The sequence below is a fragment of the Rhinichthys klamathensis genome, unplaced genomic scaffold (assembly GCF_029890125.1).
Source record: "Rhinichthys klamathensis goyatoka isolate OS25496 unplaced genomic scaffold, OSU_Roscu_1.1 h1tg000133l_1, whole genome shotgun sequence".
Lineage (NCBI taxonomy): Eukaryota > Metazoa > Chordata > Actinopteri > Cypriniformes > Leuciscidae > Rhinichthys > Rhinichthys klamathensis.
The window spans coordinates 2,580,647-2,604,018 of NW_026606668.1; the positions used below are offsets into that span (position 1 = coordinate 2,580,647).

At 38.2% G+C, this 23,372-nt stretch overlaps 2 protein-coding genes across 2 annotated transcripts; one reads left to right on the forward strand and one right to left on the reverse strand.

Annotated features, from left to right (window-relative positions):
- Positions 1 to 2,298: 2,298 nt before the first annotated feature.
- On the reverse strand, positions 2,299 to 3,075 carry LOC130089455 (thymosin beta-b). The gene is made up of 3 exons (XM_056256757.1): positions 3,018 to 3,075; positions 2,812 to 2,929; positions 2,299 to 2,664 (listed from the first exon to the last, which is right to left on the reverse strand). Exons 2-3 carry the CDS (start codon positions 2,909 to 2,911, stop codon positions 2,633 to 2,635), a joined length of 132 nt encoding a protein of 43 aa, XP_056112732.1. The 5' UTR covers positions 2,912 to 2,929; positions 3,018 to 3,075; the 3' UTR covers positions 2,299 to 2,632.
- A 485-nt stretch (positions 3,076 to 3,560) lies between these two features.
- On the forward strand, positions 3,561 to 7,016 carry slc25a51a (solute carrier family 25 member 51a). Its single transcript, XM_056256758.1, has 2 exons — positions 3,561 to 3,760; positions 6,076 to 7,016. Exon 2 carries the CDS (start codon positions 6,143 to 6,145, stop codon positions 6,989 to 6,991), a length of 849 nt encoding a protein of 282 aa, XP_056112733.1. The 5' UTR covers positions 3,561 to 3,760; positions 6,076 to 6,142; the 3' UTR covers positions 6,992 to 7,016.
- Positions 7,017 to 23,372: the final 16,356 nt, after the last annotated feature.

Consider the following 23,372-nt stretch of genomic DNA (forward strand, 5'->3'; position numbering starts at 1 on the left):
CCACATCTGCAGTGCTCATGCCTCCCTGTAGCAGGTCTATGGCATGTTTAACGCAGGTGATCAGGGACCCTGGGCATCTTTCTCCTAGTGTTTTTCAGTCAATAGAAAGATCTCTTTAGTTATTGTAATTGTGACCATAATTGTCTACCACCTTTAAACTAGTGGCTTAATGACTGATCCACAGCATGTGTAATAATTGTTTAAGGTTCTTTGAAAAAGTTTGTTTAAACTCTTTCCCATGAAGGTCTGCAAAGCTTATTTGGATTTCACAAAATTATCTTAAAAATAAAGTGTCCCGAAAAAGGGATGTTTATTTTTTCCGAGTTATATATATATACATATTAATAGTTCATAATATATTGTTTTCAACTGAACTAAATAAACTATAGTTTAACTTGAATAAACTATACTATTGTTTATAGTATAGTTATTTTAGATGTATAAACTTGAAAAAGAAATATTAATGGTATGAAACCATCTTTAATGAGTAGAAATCCCTATGCCTTTAATGTTCAGTCCTATACTGTAAAAAACTATTATCAATAAAATAAAATAATGAATTCATGTATTGATTTCTGGCCTGCCTTTAGAAAGCTGAATGAAGCAATAACAATGTCAAATTCAGTCAATGTCAAAGTTTTTCTCTGAAATTTTCTGCATCACCCTCTTGCACCCCCTTGCTGTCCTCCAGGGGTCAGAGGACCTTTACAGATTTTTTAGAAACCTCTGAAACCCAGAGTTAAAAGTATATGATGACGTGGGTGGTCAAGGTCACAGTGATGGTGGTCGGATTGAAAGGAACAAGCTTTAACCCTACTGGACTGCAGCATTCTTGTCTTCGGGATGGCGGGTGTTGATCTATGCCCTGGTTTCCCCTTAGATATTACATGTACTTCTGAAGCTTGATCCGTTGTGGTGCACGTACCAGCTTTATCCTGGGGATGGTGCTTCATTATACTTCCCTGAAAGTCGCACAGGCATGGCATCCATGTCCAGTATTTTCTTTACTGTATCTTCCTCATGATAATGACAGTGTCAACCATCTTGCTGGTATCAAACTTGACTTCGCAGATGTTCAGTTGTAATTGTGTTGTGTCTACAAAACAGGATCTGTTTCAAATTAAAGAGAGAGACCAGTGCTGAGGACAGCTGCGAGAAAGGCCGAAAAGTACAACACATGCCTGGCTGACTGATGCACATCTCAAGTTGTTGAATGATTCTGACAGGAAGTGGAGGACAGGTGCATTGTCATCACCTCAGCTGCAACTAACTAAATGCTCAAGAGATGTAATTTACTCTCTGCAAATCTTTTTTTGGGGGGATTTGGAGTAAGCGGGTCAGGAATGCAAGGAAAGAGATTCAAAAGTTTACACAGAACATGTTATTGCATTTAAAAACACGAGATGCAGCGATAAGGGAAATGAGGGAGTGTCTTGAAATTAGAAGTTCTTTAAAGTTCACATGCACAACATGCTAAAAAGGTAACTAGATAGGGAGCAAAGAATATGTTGTGTGAACCGCTGTTGTGCCGACTTCCGACCACTGCCAGTTTATTCCCATACAATGGTGTTCTACACAAAAAATATTCTTTCGCTCTATGGTGCCCATCTTGGTTGTTGGCGCCCTATCCAGGCTGCATATACTCCACATATAGTGAAGGTGTTAATTTAGGATTAGGGGGAGGTTTACAGAAAATACAAGACACTGCACAATAGTATTCGACTGCAGAGGCACCGTGTTGCTGGAGCTTGACGCTGGTTGCATCCAAAATTGCATACACTCGGGAGATATGTTGCTTTTAAATACGGATGTACTTCTATGCAGTTTGAATATAGTCCAGATGTACTACATTTTTTTTTCTCCATGTAGTCATCGGATAAATCCTCTCCCATCATGGCCTTATGGGATAAAGTGTCCATTGAATACACGCTTTAGAATCTCACCAGAACCAGTAGGTACAATGAATTTAGACATACTGCTATATAGCCTGGACGTGTGCATATTCTGATATAGCCACTGCATCTTAATGCTAGCTACACACATAAGTTTATATAGGCTACAGAGAAAATATTTAACAGTGGATCACAAACAAATTCAAATGCTGTGGCCCTCAAAGTTATTAAGCTCTTAAAGATGCAAACAATGAGTTAACGCTCTTGCAAACCTATAGTAGCCCTATGAGATAAAAGGCCTGACAATCCAGAAATGAATAATCCAGGCCAGATTAAATTAACCCAAATTTAAAATGACTAGGTAAAAAAAAAATATATTAAAGTCACACAAAGCAAAACACAGGAATTCATTTTAAAGGTTTATTTCACCAAAGTTCAAAATGAGGGCAGATAAAACTCATTTTCTTACAGATGGATTTACATAGAGCTTTCTGAGAGTTAGACATCCTCAGTGCAAAGTTGACTGCCTCTTCACAAAACACATGATCGTACTGTAGAAATGATTAACATGAAGAGTCAGTCATCCTTCAGTATGGTCTACAGTTAAAACTGTGAATATCCCACTCCAGCCTATGGCTGTAATGACTGGTGGTTGAGAGATGCCATCTGACTAAAGTGATGTGACTAGCCATCTCACGGAGTCCTCTACATCTTGCCCTTGGTGAAGAGCTGTTGATAACTTACGCCTCAGATTTTTTCTCCTGTTCAATGGCTGCAGGAGGGAAAAACAAAAACCCATTGAAGCAAATATATCATGTTTGAGACCAACAAAATAAACTAGCAAGTAGTGGCAAAGAATGTTGCAAACAGAAACAAAAATATTAGAAGGCAACGAGTGCTCTGAAAAACTCAAACTTACTCTCTTTGGTGGGAAGTGTGTTCTTCTCCTGTGTCTCAGTTTTCTTCAGCTTGGTCTTGTCAAACTGAGAGATTTCACTGATATTTGGTTTGTCAGCCATTGTCTTACTTTAGTTTATCTATGGGGAAATAAATGAATAAGGCATGCCATAAACAATTAAGTGCACTTATCCAAGACATAACATATAACAAAATAAAATCCCAAACCTCTCACTTTACTGGAGAAGAACAACAAACAAGGAGATACAAAACAGGGTTCCTGATTTGACTCTTATATTGGATTTAAACAATACAATCTGACTTCCAGATAACTGCGGCTAAATTGAATTAATGTTGCAGGTGCAACTTGTTGACAATTTTGCTCCTTTATTTTCATTGGTTAATTGATTAATTGATTGACAAGTTTTCTCTTTGTCAGTAGCCTAGCCTACACGTTCCCCTAAAAAACACAGATGAAAATAAATATCTTGAATTTATACTATGATAATTGTATTTATCTTTTTGTTAGGCATAAAAAGAAAAAGAAAAAAAATATAACCATGAAAATGTAGGCTATCATTTAATGTATTAATGATGATGCCACATTATCAAGTAGGCCTATTATTCTGCTGTATGTTGTCATATGTCACTGTGTAATTCTGTTCTGGTTGAAATAAAGTTCTTAAAAGGAAAAGACCCAAGCACACAGGCACAGCTAATCTCAGACAAGGCGTCGATGGCATTGGCAGGCACCGCAGATCTCAGATCAGCACATAAAGCGATGGCATTATCGAGCCAATCGGAGCGTGAGATGCGCGCGACCGTGATGTGATGTGGGCGACGGAAGCGCGTGTATTTGCACGAATGACATGAGGCGATGTTTCTATCTTTATAAAATAGACACTTAATCATCAGATTGTCTATATCACGGATATTTTGTCATCTCTTCACCCAGAGGTCATTCATAGCGGGTAAAACAATAATAATATGATCAAATGCTGCCTATTTGAACGTGATGTGGTGTTTTTGGATGATGTAGCTTATTGTCAACGACTGAGGATGCTTCATTATCTTTATATTCCGAAATAATCTTCCTACTTTATGAAATGATCTTATATCTGTTCTGCATCGCTGAAATGAACGGGGGCGGATAACGTTACTTTAATTTGTCTTTCTTTGTCATAAAAACGTTACAGTTCACTCCTTGAATTTCCATGACAACCATAATTTCTGCCAAAATGCCATAGTTTCTAAACAAAACTGCAGTGACTTAGTATATTAGTCACCGATGCATCAAAAGAAAAATAATAAACCAAAATGGCAGAGATATTATGAAAGCTGTTGGAATGTAACCCCATATTCATTTATTCTGATTTACAGTAACACAGCAATACTTGTACTATGGTGTTGTGATGAAGGCCATGGTAAATTTTAATCTGTAGGCCTACACCTATGTAAATGTCTACTGGTTTCCTCTTTCTCTCTAAAAATGTGGAATTAAATGTTATACTGGATTTGCTGTGTTTAATTTTAGACTATAACCATTGAGTGAATGACCTGGATGAAAAAGCTCTTATATTAAAATCAACTAGGGATCTAGGGCCCGTACCATGATGGTAGTTGAACAAACTCAGGCTTACAGGATTAGTTTCGAGTTGACCAAAGCAATCCAACCAGGCTTTGTTGGTACCATGATGCTGATCATCAACTTTCTCTGTCAATTCAGGATTTGATCCTGAGTTTAGGTGTGACATCAGTAGCGAACAGCCAATCACATGCTGAGAAAGAGTGAAACTGCGATTCATTTCTCGCAAGAGAAGCATGCAGCGCAATTCACTTATTAAATAAAAGTATTAAGAATTTAAACAAATTTACACAAACATAAACTAATAGGCTAATAATTAATAAACTATGTGTGCTCGATTAAGGGTATAATAATTACATAAATAATATCTAAATCATACAACATTTTTATTCTAAATAAGCATTAGTAAAAGCCAGACAATTTTGTCTTTAAAAATAATTTGCTATATAGTGACCTTTAATTTGGAGAAACAGGTGGAGTGACTATCAGACATGTCACTTTGCTCACAGCTGATTGGTCCAAGTTCGGTTTGCAACCTCTTACCTGGAACATAACCTGCCCCGGACCAGGGGTGCGTTTCCCGAAATCAAAGTTGCTAACCTGTTAGCAACTTAGTTGGTTGGCAATGGGAAATTGCATTGCAACCAACAAAGTTGCTAACTTAGTTAGTAACTATGGTTTTGGGAAACGCACCCCAGGTTAGCCGTGGAGCATAAGTTACTATGGTGATGAACACTGCTAAAAGCCAAACCACTTTCATGGTGCCTAAAACCCAGGGTTGGCGCAAACTAAACTGAAACATACTTGACTAGCCACCTAAACCGGCTTCATGGTGGCCCCTGATGGCGGTATTACATCAACATACTAGTACAGGTTGTCGAGGGCTGGAGCCCATTAGGGGGCCTCAGCAAGCTTCCAAAGGGGCTTATAAATTAAGCCATGAGCCAAATAAATTAAGTGTACGTAAAGCACTAAACATACATTTATTTTATTTTTGTATGTTTATTTATAAATTCTCTACTTTATTTTTTTGAAGGATGTTTACTTATATTTCAAATACACTTTGAGAGTCAGAAATATACACAACCGTTCAAAAGTTTGGGGTCAATACGATTTTTTTAATGTTTTTGAAAGAAGTCTTTTATATGCTCGTATGGCTGAATTTATCTGACCAAAAATACAACAATAACAGTAATACTGTGAAATAGGTTATTTTGTGTTCACTGTCACTTTTGATCAATTGAGTGCATTGCAGAATAAAAGTATTAATTTCCTTTTTTAAAACAAACCAAGGCAAAACCTGAGGCAAAAAGGTCTATGTAAGATAAAAAGTAAAACGGGGTCAAATGATGAAGAATAATCCTCAGCTTATCTTTAAGGCATATAAATCATATTTTGTTTTTCTTACTGTATAGTCAGCTTATGTCCTTTCATATGCTCACAATACAGACATGCAAGCACACAATTTGGTAATAAATCTCCAATGTGTGAAATATAAGATGAAGGAATGGCTTGAATTTTATCAAATATTTGTATGCATTTTATATTTTTTTCATATGCATTATTGTATTGAAATTCATAGCTCATGCAATGCAACATAGTGTTTAAATTGTTACTTTTATGTAGGAAGAAATATAGTTGGTTTACCAATTTTGATGACTAATTTTTTTCTTTCTTCCCCCCCTCAGAAGCACATTATAGTTTATGCATCAGATGATGTCATATCTGATCCTCATTTTCAACCTTTGATTGGGTATCAACGTGGACCATGGCCTCCACCGACCAAGACCAGGAGTCACAGCAGAATCAGAACCACTACTTGTGTGGTTCTGTAGCGGCGTTCGCCAACATCGTCATCACGTTTCCCATACACAAGGCGCTGTTCCGCCAGCAGTTGTTCGGAGTGCCGGCATGGGAAGCTGTGCGACAGCTCCAGAGGGACGGTTTGCACACGCTCTACCGAGGCATCCTCCCGCCGTTACTCCAGAAAAGCAGCACTATTGCAATTATGTTTGGACTCTATGAGGACTTCTCCAGGTTGCTGCGGCTAAACGCTCCTCATGCCCCCATCCTGTTAACGGACAGTATTGCAGCAGTCTTGGCGGGAACCGCTGAAGCAGTCTTGACGCCAGTCGAGAGGGTCCAAACTTTACTGCAGGATCCACGTCATCATGGAAACTTTCAGAACACTGCACATATTTTTCGTGCTTTGCTTCAGCAACATGGAATCCGAGAACTTTACCGTGGCCTTGTCCCGATCCTACTCAGAAATGGCCCTAGCAATGTTTTTTTCTTCGGTTTGCGTGGACCAATTAAGGAACTGCTCCCCGAGGCCGAGTCAAAGGCAGGACATTTGGTTAATGACTTTGTATGTGTAGGGATTCTGGGAGCGGCTCTCGGGGTGTTTTTTTACCCTCTGAATGTAGTTAAGTCTCACGCACAAGTAAAGATTGGAGGGGAGTTTCAGTCCTGCAGGGTGATATTGGCGACTGTTTTGAGAGAGAGGGATGGGAAGGTGAGCCGTCTGTTCCGAGGTGTGCATTTGAACTTCCAGAGATCTGTTTTCTCATGGGGAATCATAAATGCTGCATATGAACTATTATTGAAAATGGTCTGATTGAGGGGAGAAAGAACAAAGGGGGAACTAAAGTGAAAAGCATCCACAAGACCGAGAAAGGAGTGAAAATTAGTCTTCCTTACTCCATTTCTGCTGCTAAAAACATATTGTGCAATAATAGACAATATGTTAAAGGTATATTATGCTATATTAAAGGGATAGTTCACCCAAGAAATTAAAATTCTGTTTTCATTTTATTCATCCTCATGTCATTCCAAACCTGTATGAACCTAAGGCTAACTGAAAGGGAATTTTTTTATTTTGATCATTTTTAGCTATATATTTTTTAATTAAAAGAGTCTCATGCACACAAAAGCTGCGTTTATTTGATAAAAAAAATAGTAAAAACAGTAATATTGTGAAATATTATTACAATTTGAAATACAATTTAAAATTTATTTTTTAAGCTGACTTTTCAACAGTCATTACTCCAGTCTTCACTGCCTTCATTAATCATTCTAATATGCTGATTTGATGCTCAAGAAATATTTCTTATTATTATCAATGTTGAAAAAAGTTTTTTTGAAAATGTGTTGATTAAACCATGATTAAAAAAAATGCAGGATTCTTTGGTAGATATGAAGTTCAAAACAACAGAATTTATTTGAAATAAAAAATCTTTTGTAACAATATACATGCATTTACTGTCCCTTTTAGCATCCTTGCTAAATAAAAATATAAATTTTCTTTTTTTTTTTAAACCTTTAACTTTCGATTAGTGGCGAATGTCATTTAAAAAAGTCCACAAAAAAGTGTTTTTTCGTTATTTCTAATCAGGCAGTACCTATAAAAGTTGTCTTAGGCAATGGAATGGTTTTATTGAGGAAAGAGAAATAGAATTTCACCTCAGAAGGAACTTGCATGACATCGAACGACACATAAACGAATCAGACTGATTTGGTGAACTGGATCAACAATTAATTGACAGACTTAAAAGAACAGCTCATTCATGAACCAAACATCTGTTTCATGAGTGCTCATAAAATGGTGGAAATTCAGTGAATAATGTATTTTATAATACTTTTATATTGATTTTTTCTGTTTGTTTTTGTTTTCATTTTGGACCTTGACAGCCCAATCTTAATTCACTTTCATTATATTGAAAAGAGTGGCCAGAATTCATCTTTTGCCTCATCCAGTTTTATGACTTGAGTAAAGACCAGATTGGAACAAACATGAGAAGGAGTGAGTGTGAGAGAGAAATTGTTGACCTCAACTCACTCAGATTCTCCTGTGATAAGCTCCCAGCATTCTTTTTTCTAAACTGACTGTACTGTGGTCTCTTAACCACAAAGTATTCAAATCACTGTCATTACCAGGGTGGGAATGAGGGCATTTTTTTGCCGCCAGCTTTATATATAGTTTTGCTGAGTTAGCTTTGGTGACGCCAAATGCTGTCGACTTGTCACCAAGTCAGTTTAGTGTTTGTGGTCGCTGTAGCTTTCATGTGGTAACATAATCATCCCATCTGAGCCAGTATTCTTCATGCTTTTAGCGTCCATTGAAACTATAATGGGTTATTTCAATGACATAAGCAATGATTTGGCCATGTTTGTTGGTTTGTGTTCCTTAATGCACTAAAAGCTTCTTTGAATCACTCCCAAATCTATTTGGATTTTAAGAAGGTAAGACCACAAACCCCAGTTGACAATGGCAAAGTGCTATGGTGCAATTTAGATGAAATTGGCTGTGCTGTAAATGCAATTCGGTGCAGTTTTGTTCAGTTTAAGATTCGCCTCTTAGTTTTCACACACTATGTTGTCAATCTGTCATCAGTTCTGGTGTAAACAGCAGTGTAAATGGCTTGGTTTTGTAAAGGTGCCAGTTGCAGTAGATTTTGTGCAATATTCACTTCCATTTACACTACTGTTCTAAAGTTTGGGGTCATTAAATTTTTTTAATACATTTTTGTTAGAAGTCTCATATTCTCACCTGCATTTATTTGATCATAAATAAAAACAGTACTTTTGTGAAAAAGAAGAGTTAAAATAACTCTTCTGTTTTAATATTTTTTAATATATTAAAATTTGTAGTTTATTCCTGTGATGACAACGCTGAATTTTCAGCAGCCATTACTCTGTGTTTTCAGTGTCACACAATCCATCACAAATCATTCTAATATGCTGATTTGGTGCTGATGATAACATTTCTCATTATCATCAATGTTGAAAACAGTTGTGCTGCATACTATTAAAAACATATGAAATGCAAACTCCTGCAGTCACTTACTTATGACTGTAACTTTCAGCCAGGAGAAGATGTCATCAGGCGGCATCCAACTTTCTTTGGACGTTTCAATCGGCAGTTGCCAGTCACTGCCCATCTTCTCCTGGCTTCCAGATCAACTCTTCCCGCCCATTCCAAAGCCAAAAAGAGGATCTTTCTGCTGCCTCCCCCAACCCATGTGTAGCTGTCTTCATCTCCCTTTTCTGCTATTCCCAAAGCTTTGAGTATCTTTCACACAGATTATGCAGGGAAAACCCTGCAACCAACCTCAATTTGAAATAGCCAGGCCTCCTCCTTTTGTCCGTGCATTGCTGGACCCGGTCCTGATACTTGGTTGCTTTCCTCCTCGCATCCATCTTCCCATGGGATTGTCTGCTAAATCATTATGATCCTCCTTTCCTCCTCAGACCAGATGGCTATGTCTGGCCTTAGGGATGTTTGGACGATCAGGGGAAATATAGTTTCCTTCCCAGGTCCACCCTCATCTCCCATGATTGTGTTTCCTGCATAATGCTCTTGGTCTTTTTGGAGGAGTGTGACTTATCTCCCTCCCTGATGAACTGGATAGATGGCACTGGTGCTTTTTCCATCTCCCCTGCTCCAAGATGTCAGACAGTGCATTATCCTGATTCCATTCCAAGTGCAGCTTTACATCCTGCCAGAATGTGCGCCAATGTGCTTTTCCCTCCACATAACACACTGTGCCCTCCCTCATTCCCCACCTGTACCAGTTTGCTGGCGATGGAAGAGTATCAAACACTGATAGGAGCAGGAAAGACATGATCTTCTGCTTTGGCAGGTCCCACTTTGTCCAGGGTCCTTGTACTCGCCAGTTCCACTGCCCTAGCCCTTTGCCCTTCCTCCAGGTATCAAACCTTGGCTTGGATAATTTCTCGCCTCTGCATTAGGTCCGACTTCCCCATTGCCGGAAATGGGTAGTTCTGAGTCCTTGACTTCCCCCATGCACTACCTCCCAATGATGTCCTTCAACTTTAGCCTTCTTTCTGCCTGTGCCACTGCTTCATCTGCTACCCACTTTTGTCTTGATTTTGTGGTGATGTCTGCACCTCTGATCTTTCATCGCCGGAATCTCTGTACATCAGCACAGCCCTTCACTTTGCCACTTTGAACTCAACCACTGTCGAGGTCTGATGTAAAGCTCTACTGACGTGAAACTTGGTGGTATTCCGAGCCAGCTGCAAGGTGTTTATTCACTCGCCTCTTAAAGGTGAACTAAGTAACTTTTTTACCTTAACCGAACAGCTTTGGAATCATTGTAATGTTTATATTACTGATTTCGTGTTGAATGGTGGTCGTCTCGCACCCCCCTGGTGCCTGTGAGCCGCAAAACCACCCTTGCAACTTTGGGCCGGCGGGCCGCCGCCCTCAGTGTTAGGAAGTATCGTGTGATATCAGGTCTCGCGAGGTAACAAATTGCTTTAAGGCAAAAAACAGATCTGATAAAATTCTGATAAAATGAGCATCAAACAGAAATAACCCGGCGCCGTATACATGTGGTGTTGGGCGCGTGCAGCTCTTAAAGGGGCCATACCTTATTTCCACTCGTTACAGCGTCCATCCTACTGAACAGGTACCGGTGTACAGGGGGAGGGGATCCGGCCGTGAGTGCGAGCCATCTCTGCGTGAGTGCTATTCACGACAGTACAAGTACTCCACAGCGACTCTAGGGGTCCCTGTTTGACAAAAATGTAATTCCTACCTAGTGCTGCTTTAAGTCCTTCTACTAATGTCATGAGAACTTCATAAATTGTCAGTAGTCACATAAGTCTTGGTAGCAGACCATGCTGAAAGAACGAGGCCTTGATCTTGCCTGGTCTTTCTCAACCATTCTTCCGCATGTCTCTCTGTCCATATGCTGCTTTTGTCATTAAAAGAGGTCTCATACCCAGGGCCGGTTCTAGACATTTGGAGGCCCTAGGCAATATTCATGTTGGAGGCCCCCCCATCCCCAATAAAAAACTCTTAAAACATATATGATTCCTAACCTTTTAATTTATACAACATTTAATTTTAAATGTTTTTACTTACACAGTACATACGTTTGGACACATTACTATTTTTAATGTTTTTGAAAGAAGTCTCTTGTGCTCATCAAGCCTGGATTTATTTGATCAAAAATACAGAAAAATAATATATAGTGAAATATTATTAAAATTTAAAATAATGGTTTTCCTATTTTACTATACTTTAAAATATATTTCTGTGATGCAAAGCTGAATTTAGTGTCATGTGATCCTTCAGAAAACTTTATAATATTCAGATTTATTATCAAATGTTAGAAATGGTGCTTAATATTTATTTTATAACCTGTGATACTTTTTTTCAGGGTTTTTTTTTATTATTAAAAAGTGTTTTTTTTTTTTGTGTTTTTTTTTAGTCTTCACTATCACTTTTTATATATTTAACACATCCTTGCTGAATATTCCTGTTTTTTTTTTTGTATTTTTGATCAAATAAATGCAGGCTTGTAGAGCATAATAAAAAACTTATTTCAAAAACATTAAAAATAGTAATGGGTCCAGACTTTTTACCAGTAGGCTACTGTATGTACATATTAATCAAACTTCATCTAAGGTTATCTCTTTTTTGTTTAATGAAGATGTTATTGTTATTGTTATTTTGCTGTTTTATTCAATTTATTCACAGTTCCAGAATACCACTTCAGTGATATATGCTTTTATCATTTTTTTCATAGCTGGTATGGCCAGGATTTTCCCCTCCCATTTAATCAATATTGACTGCAGATATTGTCATATTATTAATATACACTCACCGGCCACTTTATTAGGTACACCTGTCCAACTGCTCGTTAACACTTAATTTCTAAGCAGCCAATCACATGGCGGCAACTCAGTGCATTTAGGCATGTAGACATGGTCAAGACAATCTCCTGCAGTTCAAACCGAGCATCAGTATGGGGAAGAAAGTTGATTTGAGTGACTTTGAACGTGGCATGATTGTTGGTGCCAGAAGGGCTGGTCTGAGTATTTCAGAAACTGCTAATCTACTGGGATTTTCACGCACAACCATCTCTAGGGTTTACAGAGAATGGTCCGAAAAAGAAAAAACATCCAGTGAGCGGCAGTTCTGTGGGCGGAAATGCCTTGTTGATGCCAGAGGTCAGAGGAGAATGGCCAGACTGGTTCGAGCTGATAGAAGGGCAACAGTGACTGAAATAACCACTCGTTACAACCGAGGTATGCAGCAAAGCATTTGTGAAGCCACAACACGCACAACCTTGAGGCGGATGGGCTACAACAGCAGAAGACTCCACCGGGTACCACTCATCTCCACTACAAATAGGAAAAAGAGGCTACAATTTGCAAGAGCTCACCAAAATTGAACAGTTGAAGACTGGAAAAATGTTGCCTGGTCTGATGAGTCTCCATTTCTGTTGAGACATTCAGATGTTAGAGTCAGAATTTGGCGTAAACAGAATGAGAACATGGAACCATCATGCCTTGTTACCACTGTGCAGGCTGGTGGTGGTGCTGTAATGGTGTGGGGGATGTTTTCCTGGCACACTTTAGGCCCCTTAGTGCCAATTGGGCATCGTTTAAATGCCACGGCCTACCTGAGCATTGTTTCTGACCATGTCCATCCCTTTATGGCCACCATGTACCCATCCTCTGATGGCTACTTCCACCATGTCACAAAGCTCTAATCATTTCAAATTGGTTTCTTGAACATGACAATGAGTTCACTGTACTAAAATGGCCTCCACAGTCACCAGATCTCAACCCAATAGAGCATCTTTGGGATGTGGTGGAACGGGAGATTCGCATCATGGATGTGCAGCCGACAAATCTGCGGCAACTGTGTGATGCCATCATGTCAATATGGACCAAACTCCCTGAGGAATGCTTCCAGCACCTTGTTGAATCTATGCCACGAAGAATTGAGGCAGTTCTGAAGGCAAAAGGGGGTCCAACCCGTTACTAGCATGGGGTACCTAATAAAGTGGCCGGTGAGTGTAAGTAATATGATATTATGCATTGCATTGCTAGCTTAAATTGCTATACACAAATCAAGTGGAAGAGAAAGACACGGTCGCTACTGATTAGAAAAAGAAATTCTAAACTGATATTATTGGCGTAAGTAGGCTGATGTCAGACAGGGTAGCCCTATAATCTAATCATCAGCAGAATTTAGAAGATAGACCCGAGATCCTTTATTTGAAACATTTAAAAATGTTGTAGTGTGTTGGCTTTCTAACTTTGAATACAAACGTCTTGTCTTTTACTTTTGTAGCGTTTTTAGTCAGCTCCCGACGCGATGTTATTCATTGTGCGCGCAAATTCAAAGCGTCGCGTCTGGGCACGTTAATGACGCTCGCGCTCTTTTAAACTCGTAATAAAGCGGTGAATGATTTTTCCAGAAATGACGCAGACAGTACAAGTTTATATTTAGAATACATTGCAATCACTCCAAAATAGATGACGACAACGCACACACCTGCATTACGAGCTGTGCTTCTTTGCGTGCTTATTTGTACCACTTAGGCTATTTGTAAACAAAAAAGAGATTACCTTAGATGAAGTTTGATTAATATGTACATACAGTATCTTAAAGATATAAAATGCTGGATGACGCATAATTTCCTGCTACTAAATCCAGATAAAACGGAGGTATTACTTGTTTGTCCAAAAAACTATCCACAAAACCACTTACAATACAACTTTAATATAGAAGGATGTCCTGTTACTTTATCCTCTACGGTAAAAGACCTGGGAGTTATACTAGACCACAACTTGTCTTTCGAAAATCATATTTCATATGTTACAAGAACAGCCTTTTTCCATCTTAGAAACATTGCTAAATTACGTAACATGCTACCTGTTTCCGATGCAGAAAAGTTAGTTCATGCATTCATGACCTCGAGACTAGATTACTGTAATGCTTTATTAGCCGGTTGTCCTGCATCCTCAATAAACAAGCTACAGTTAGTGCAAAATGCAGCCGCTAGAGTTCTTACTAGGTCAAGAAAATATGATCATATAACACCAATTTTATCATCTCTACACTGGTTACCTATCAAGTTCCGTATCAATTACAAAGTACTATTACTGACCTATAAAGCCCTAAATGGTTTAGCTCCTGTGTATTTAATGGACCTTCTATCGCCCTACAATCCATCGCGTTCTTTAAGATCACTAAATTCGAGGCTTCTAGTCATTCCTAGGATATCTTAGTCCACCAAAGGAGGGAGGGCGTTCTCACATTTAGCTCCTAAACTCTGGAATAGCCTTCCTGATACTGTTCGAGGCTCTGACTCGCTGTCCCAGTTTAAAACTAGATTAAAGACGCATCTTTTTAGCCAAGCATTTACATAATGCTTACCTTTTATAATACTGCTGAATCAGATCAAATGCATTTAATACTATAAAACTTGAAGAGACTGTAGGTTATCTGTATAGGTTGCATAGTATTTGCAGTCATTACGTTCCTGTGTATATTGCGTGAATGACGGGTGGTTGGGCAGATATTGTGTTGCGGTAGGTAGTATGCCATACGGAACCGTTGTCCACTGAAACTGCCTATTCACGCACCAGTGGGGCTCGACAGCCTTAGTCAACGGGTTGGCGCGTATGGTTGGGCTGCGGAGAGATTGTGAGATTGTGGTTAGGTCTCAGCAGCAGGAGGGACGTAGAGGTCAGTAAGCTGGGCTGAGTTGAGTGGGGGACGGAGGGGGGTGATTTTGGGACGCAAGAGTCACTGTCTTCATGTTTTGTCATTTACGCCAGTGTTATGGAAATCATCATTATGAACAGCAGCTACGCTAATTATTTTCCCTTTGCTTTTCGGCTGTTATCTCGGGACGCGAGTCCCGAGAAAATGGCGTTCGTCAGCTCCAGTTTGTATCCAGCCTCTCACGGAGACTTCAGATGCTCCAATCACAAAGCCTATGAAGTGACGACTCAACACGGGCGATATGGACTCTCTATGGTGGACGGCACTGATCCTCAACAACTCGTCTTAAGACCGGCGTGCATACTTGGACTTCCAAAAAATACTCTAAATGTTCCGATCCAATCTGACTTGTAATGCTGCCCGAATCATGCACTGTTCCTTCGTTGGCCAGAGGAGAACTGGCCCCCCGACTGAGTCTGGTTTCTCCCAAGGTTTTTTTCTCCATTCTGTCACCTGATGGAGTTTTGGTTCCTTGCCACTGTTGCCTTGGCTTTTGGCTTGCTTAGTTGGGGACATTTAACATTTAATATTCAATAATATTATTGATCTGCCTTACTTAAGGTGGACGTTGACGCAATTTCTTTTAGAAACAAACTTTGTTATATTGTTTTCATGTTATCACTGTGAAGCGCTTTAATACAATCTGTATTGTAAAAAGCGCTATATAAATAAAGGTGACTTGACTTGACTTGACTATTGAGGCTTTTGCTTCGCAGCACCTGATGGGCTGGCGTTAATGTGACGTAATGTAACAGTCTATGGTTAAGATAAACATCGTCACTATTTTTAGTTAATTAATAAATATTGAAATAAATTGTAGATAGGACATTTGTAGGTACATTTTTTTTTTTTTTTTTTTGTCCCTCTGTCTGGGCCCCATCCCGCCAATCGGGCCCTAGGCACGTGCCTAGTTTGCCTTTGCGTTAATCCGGCTCTGCTCATACCAATTCCATAGACATTTTACTGGGTCTTCCTCAATTAATGGCATAACCTCCCCCTGGACTTGTATTTGGAACTTGCTAGTCACTTTCCCATTTCTAATCACCATACTTCTTGACTTCCTCGGTTTGAACTTCATTCTTGCCCATGCTGCCACATCACCAAGGTTCTTTAGGATCCATCTTGTACATGGTTTGGAGTGGTTATAGTTAGGTCATCCATAAAACCTCTTATTGGAGGTTGACCAATGCCGGACTCCATTAACGGCCCTCTGGATTCCTTCCCCGGTGCTGCGTTGCCATGGCTGTGTTAATAAGATCATGGGGGATTGATCCATACGCATTAGACAAAATCGAGCCGGACTACTATAAAATTGCCTCTGATCTCCTTGGCCTCACAAATTATCTGACTGAGGGCACCCGTATGTTCCAAACACTTGAGAAGCCTGGAATGCTTCCCTTCTGAATTGATGTATCAACATACTTGATCTTCACCATGTAGGTTGTCATCCTTCTGGCCAAGATAGAGAAAAAAAATCTTTTCTTCAATGCTCAAGAGAGAAATAGTTCGAAACTGGCTATTCTCAGAGGACTCTACTTCCATGGTATGAAGCAGCCCTCCGCTCTTTTCCAGGACAACGAGATGATGCCTTTTGCCCTTATACTACGCAATAGTTTCCATAACCTGCGGAGTAACATCAGACATCTCTTGTATACTTTAATACCACTTGGTCGTCTAGCAGATGCATGTACATTTTTCTGGACTTCTCTCCATTTTGGTTCACTGGTTTTCAAATTCTTCCTTCAGTTCTGGTGACCTATGGGTGTGCGCATAACGCCTGACCCCCAAAAGTGTCACTATGACTCTCTTTAAGGAAACCTTCCACAACTTCCTTAAGGCTGTTCAAACCCCTGGATCTTGCTTCTCCCAACAAAGTTTTAGTGAATGTATATAGGTCCTTCATAAACTGAGCTCGCTTGTCCTCCTCCTTTGTCAATCTTTAAAACCTTTCTACCCTTATCAGGTTACTCAGGGTAATATTATTGTGTTTTTCATGATTTATTGATAAATAGAAATCTCAAAAGAACAGCATTCTTTTGATATAGACATCTTTTGTAACGTTATAAAGATTTTTACTGTCACTTTTGATCAAATTATTGTTTTGTTGCTGAATATATTAATTTATCAAAATATTCATTTATGTCAAAAACGAAAAGAAAAAACCTTACCTAATTTACTTTAAAAAACAACAACTTTTGAACTGTATTCAAATGTGTGAATGAATACAAAAGCTTTCCTGCATTCCATGAACTCTGACCTGCAAATTCATATAGTGAAACAGAGAATTAAAATATCAGTTTAACCTCACAAACTAAACATCAACATAAAGGAACACTTCACATCATCTTGTTCTGACATTCAAGTTTAAAAAAAAAAAAAAACACTTCTTGAGCACATATTTAGACTATTAAACTTCAGTTGAGAAGACATAACTGATATAAAAAGAAAAAAAAATAGAATAAAAAAGTATTTAATCTTGAACTTGGCAACATTTAAGCTCAAAATACACTGTATAAAACCACTCCATGTGAACTGAGAGATGAACTCTTTATAAACATTAATATTTAGCCTACCTCTTTTATACCACTTGGAGGTTAAATACAGTGAACATTATTGCGACTATCCCTTTAAGTCAAGTACATAATTCTAAGTAGATCAAATGTTGTTCGTGTCAGACTGTTTACAATGGTTGATAACTTTATTTTACTTACGTTTACAATTGAACATGTTTTAAGTTTTTCTCATGTATCTTCTGACCTCTGTTTATGTCTGATATTGTCATCTTATTCTAAATGTAAATCTGTTTACTGAAAATGTTTGTGCGTGCAGTGACAAGTGTTAAGCAAAGACTTTGAATTGGTTTTTGTGTGTTTTTAATTACAAAAAATTTAAAATGTAATTTTAACATAACTTATTGAACGAAATGAAGGCCTTCTTATTCTGATCATCCAATGTCATTCTGTAATTAAGATGTTTACATTTTAAATAATGTCACCCTTGTTGTAACAGTTTATTGATTTGCTCAAAGAGAGATGTGAGGTATATAATCCCCTTGGGTCACATAAAAGGACATCCATTTTTGCATGTTACATTATTTCTTCAGAATTTACATATTAAATAAGTACAGCAAGTAATGCTTATTAGTTTAACGACCATTCTTTTTCTTTTCACTTAAGTCAGTACTATGTGTACCAGACATTTACAGCATTTCGTTTCAATCGTCTTCGTTATAGTTGATTCTTGTATGAAGTTCTCTGGGCTGTTAGCATTTGCAGTGAGCTGAATTAACCCTTGTTTTGATGGAGAGTGCACAAACAACAGTCTCCAACAGGGGGCGACGATAGCATGTCTGAAACAGCTCCCACACGCACGATGAGCTAGAAGGTAAGTTATTTTTATTTTAAAGATGAAAAGTGTCGTTCTTTTCGATCTTATATGCAGCTTATAGGCCTATAAGTAAGTTTTTTTTTAGGTTGAATTGCCTAAAAACTATAAACACTGCGAAACACTATAAACGTTATGAAAACATTGCTTGTTTCATTGGGAACCAAAGGTGTGTTACATTCACGCCATGTTGTAATTAGAGATTTCAACTTGTAAAAAAAGTGTCCACGTACTCGCAGAGCTCGTGATTACAACTTGTAAGCTGGGAATTTTCTGAGATCTCTTACTTGTACCACGTGACCGCTGTACCACTTGACTATTGCAGATTAATTTAGGCTTTGATAGTGTTGCCAAAGAAACGCATAATACCCAGTCCGACTACGTTTCGTGGCAAATTTAAATAATTATTTTTCTTTTCTTTTTTCCCCCCACACATCTAGCTTCCGTAGTTGATAACTGTCATTTCTGCTATTGAATAGGGCCTATAATAGGCCTACATATATCTTTACATTTACATCAAGGCCTTGCATTCAATCTACTGCAAAGACAACTTTTGATACAAATGATTTGTACTCTACTTTGTCTTCATAATCTATAAGTATTCCCATGCAGTATTATCACATTGCCCATTGTTATGATGATACTGTCCTCACACAGAACCACACTCCCCTTTATCACAGTACCCACCCACATATCAATGAGATTTTCATATCAAACAAAAACATCCACATGTTCACATTGCAGGGTTGAAAATACCCACACGTCTTTGTGTTTGAGGATCTCACAATACATTGTTTGAAGTGCAGAGTTCTCTCATGCAGACAGTGTGGTCTGCAGAGCTGCTGTCTCTGTAGAGATGAATGGACTGCTTCATCACTCTTTGATAGCATTAGCTATTAGCCCAGGCTTTGATTAGTACAATGACATTAGCCTCCTACATCCACATTGTCACCGATACGAGTGGGTGAATGTGAAACCTCCACCACAGAAGCACAAACCGAGACTTATGAAGTGCTTCAGGGTGCTTATTAACAAATTTTTGAATGCAAGACAATAAAAGTTGGTTAAGAGAATAATTAAGCACAATGCTACTGCTATTAATAGCCAACGAGAACAATGAAGAATATGGTTCACAATGAAGAATAAAATGAATGAAAAATGTTCCATTTATGCATATTATGAATGTATATGCATTATTCTGCCCCCACTCCCAGCACGCAAATGGTATGAGTCATTCTACAATTTAGGGTACATTTCATGTCCATTGATGATAATTATATACATTTTTTCTAACTATTTTCTAGAGAAAAATATTTATTTGATCCATAAAGGAAAATCATATTATAATCTCACAAATTTGTTTCAGTTTGTTTGAAATTGCCTTGATGTCTCTTAAAATTACAGTTTTTACAGTGTCCCAATTGAGTGGGTCAGAATGACTTTCTTTCTTGTGCGGAACACAAAATAAGATATTTTGAAGAATGTTGATAACAAAACAATTTAGGTTCCCATTGACTTCCATTGTATTTTTTGTCAGTATACAGTGGAAGTCAAGGAGGAACTGTGACTGTTTGGTTACCAACAGTCTTCAAAATATTTTCGCTTACATTCCACATCAGAAAGAATGTTAGACATTTTTAGAAGGACATGAGTAAATTATGACAGAATTTTCATTTTTGTGGACTATCCCTTTAAAGATAATTAGTAATTGTATGAGATGTTATGCAAAAAGGCAGATTTAAAAATAAAATCACATGGATATCCGCAAAAAAAATATGATTTAAAAAAACAATCACTATATATATATATATATATATATATATATGGCAAAACAGATACATGTTACTTGAAGTGCAGAACTCAAATGCCCATAGTTAAATTTAATAAAACATCCTTTCTCATAACATCCAAATGGTGTTTAATGGCAACAAGCAGATGTTACACTGATGAAATATAAACTGAAACAAATAGTAATTTTATTTGAGTAAGCATTATTGTTTTTGTATTTTGTCTTGATGTGAAAAGTACCCCAATTATAGAACGAGCCCTAGCATACTAGTGACATACCCATTGAATGCAATATAATGGACGATCCCTACTCTTCACCATGCACATATCAAGTGAGCCTTCAGAGGGTGTGGTGGGCATCTAACAACCTCCACATCTCTGAAGCCCATAGGAATGAAGGCATCTCTCTCTTTCTTCATCAATCAGTTCTTCTACTGTGTCTGCAGCCCCTTTTTGTATCTCCGCCCCTTCTCTCTTTCTCTCTCCCTTTCTCTCCCAATTGATGGATTTGCGGTGTAGTTAAAACACATGCAAATGAGACAGCTGGCATCACACAAACCATGTGACCTGTCAAGGTGGGGGTGGGTTCAAAGACACGCTGCAGCAGGGAACCCTCTTTACACACATGCACACACACCCTCCCTCACTCGCTCCCTGGAATAATCCCTCCACCTCCTCCATGCCACCTTTTTGTGCTTTCATTTTTTTCTTAATCTGAAAGAAAGAAAAGGAGCGGTGATGATAACCGAACTAAGTCTGGGATCTTCACCTGATTTGTGTTCTTCCTTAGTGCAAATGTTTGCTCATGCATGAAGCTAATCACATATGTGGCCGTGCTCCCACATGCACATATGCCTGCACAAACAGGCCCTGTGTGTGGTGTGTGTGTGTGTGTGTGTGCGCGTGTGAGAGTTTGACAGGATCAACAGCAGGTATCCAGCAGTAGGTCTGCTCCAGAAAGGCTGCCTGCTCACTCACACTCACACAGACACAGACACATTCCAGCAGACTGCCCTGGCCTTGTGAAAATAGCCTTTTGCCAGGCTTCTTTCTCTCTCTCTGACTCTGACGATGGGTGTTTTTGTAAATCGAACTTAGTATGAATGCATGTGGATGCTTATGAATATGAGCAGGCAGCAATACATAAACAAGTTCATTATAATTAATGTTAATAATGATATAATTATGATTATGTTTATATCTTTTTAAAATATGCAACTATTAAATCATCTATATTTCAATTAGGCAGTTACATTTTGAGGTATAAATCTTTAATTATTAAAATCTATTTTTCATCACAAAAAATACATGACAAAAGGTTAAATTATATATATATATATATATATTTTACAGTTTATTTGAGGATAAGAGGCATGAAATTATTCTTGTGATTCAATGAGTTGACAATATGCTAGCAGGGAGCTAAATATATAATAAGTAATAAAAATTATATTTATATAATTTATATATTTATGTATATAAACAAACATATTAATAACTAAATATAATTATATATATATATATATATATATATATATATATATATATATATATATATATATATATATATATATACACTCACCGGCCACTTTATTAGGTACCCCATGCTAGTAACGGGTTGGACCCCCTTTTGCCTTCAGAACTGCCTCAATTCTTCGTGGCATAGATTCAACAAGGTGCTGGAAGCATTCCTCAGGGAGTTTGGTCCATATTGACATGATGGCATCACACAGTTGCCGCAGATTTGTCGGCTGCACATCCATGATGCGAATCTCCCGTTCCACCACATCCCAAAGATGCTCTATTGGGTTGAGATCTGGTGACTGTGGAGGCCATTTTAGTACAGTGAACTCATTGTCATGTTCAAGAAACCAATTTGAAATGATTAGAGCTTTGTGACATGGTGGAAGTAGCCATCAGAGGATGGGTACATGGTGGCCATAAAGGGATGGACATGGTCAGAAACAATGCTCAGGTAGGCCGTGGCATTTAAACGATGCCCAATTGGCACTAAGGGGCCTAAAGTGTGCCAGGAAAACATCCCCCACACCATTACACCACCACCACCAGCCTGCACAGTGGTAACAAGGCATGATGGTTCCATGTTCTCATTCTGTTTACGCCAAATTCTGACTCTAACATCTGAATGTCTCAACAGAAATCGAGACTCATCAGACCAGGCAACATTTTTCCAGTCTTCAACTGTTCAATTTTGGTGAGCTCTTGCAAATTGTAGCCTCTTTTTCCTATTTGTAGTGGAGATGAGTGGTACCCGGTGGAGTCTTCTGCTGTTGTAGCCCATCCGCCTCAAGGTTGTGCGTGTTGTGGCTTCACAAATGCTTTGCTGCATACCTCGGTTGTAACGAGTGGTTATTTCAGTCACTGTTGCCCTTCTATCAGCTCGAACCAGTCTGGCCATTCTCCTCTGACCTCTGGCATCAACAAGGCATTTCCGCCCACAGAACTGCCGCTCACTGGATGTTTTTTCTTTTTCGGACCATTCTCTGTAAACCCTAGAGATGGTTGTGCGTGAAAATCCCAGTAGATTAGCAGTTTCTGAAATACTCAGACCAGCCCTTCTGGCACCAACAATCATGCCACGTTCAAAGTCACTCAAATCACCTTTCTTCCCCATACTGATGCTCGGTTTGAACTGCAGGAGATTGTCTTGACCATGTCTACATGCCTAAATGCACTGAGTTGCCGCCATGTGATTGGCTGCTTAGAAATTAAGTGTTAACGAGCAGTTGGACAGGTGTACCTAATAAAGTGGCCGGTGAGTGTATATATATATATATATATATTTAAAAAATATATATATATAATTACAAGTAATAAACATTATATTTATATAATTATATATTTATTTATAAAGAAATATATTTATAAATAGATATAATTATATATGTGTGTGTATATATACTGTACATATATATACTTTAAAAAAATATGCAACAATAAATTATTTATATTCCAGTTGTAGGCAGTTATTTGAGGTATAAATCTTTAATAATTCAAATCCAATTTTCATTAAAAAAATGTGATCAATACAAACAATAATTATTAAATTATTCTTTTTTTTACAGTTTGTTTTATGGATTTGAGGATAAGAGACATTCAATTATACACTTCTGATTGAATGAGTTGACAATGCACTAGCTGGAAGCTCTCTGAGTGACACTTCTTTTCAATGAACTAATAAGAAAAACCCCCAGATAAAATGATAAAATCAAATATGTATTCTTCCTGAATAAAAAAAAAAGATAAAGCC

Bases quoted from the DNA above. Each gene is read 5' to 3' on its own strand.
- LOC130089455 (XM_056256757.1), bottom strand. From the start codon at position 2,911: ATGGCTGACAAACCAAATATCAGTGAAATCTCTCAGTTTGACAAGACC. The intron at 2,665-2,811 runs GTAAGTTTGAGT...TCCCTCCTGCAG, and splicing joins CACACTTCCCACCAAAGAGA to CCATTGAACAGGAGAAAAAA.
- slc25a51a (XM_056256758.1), top strand. From the start codon at position 6,143: ATGGCCTCCACCGACCAAGACCAGGAGTCACAGCAGAATCAGAACCAC.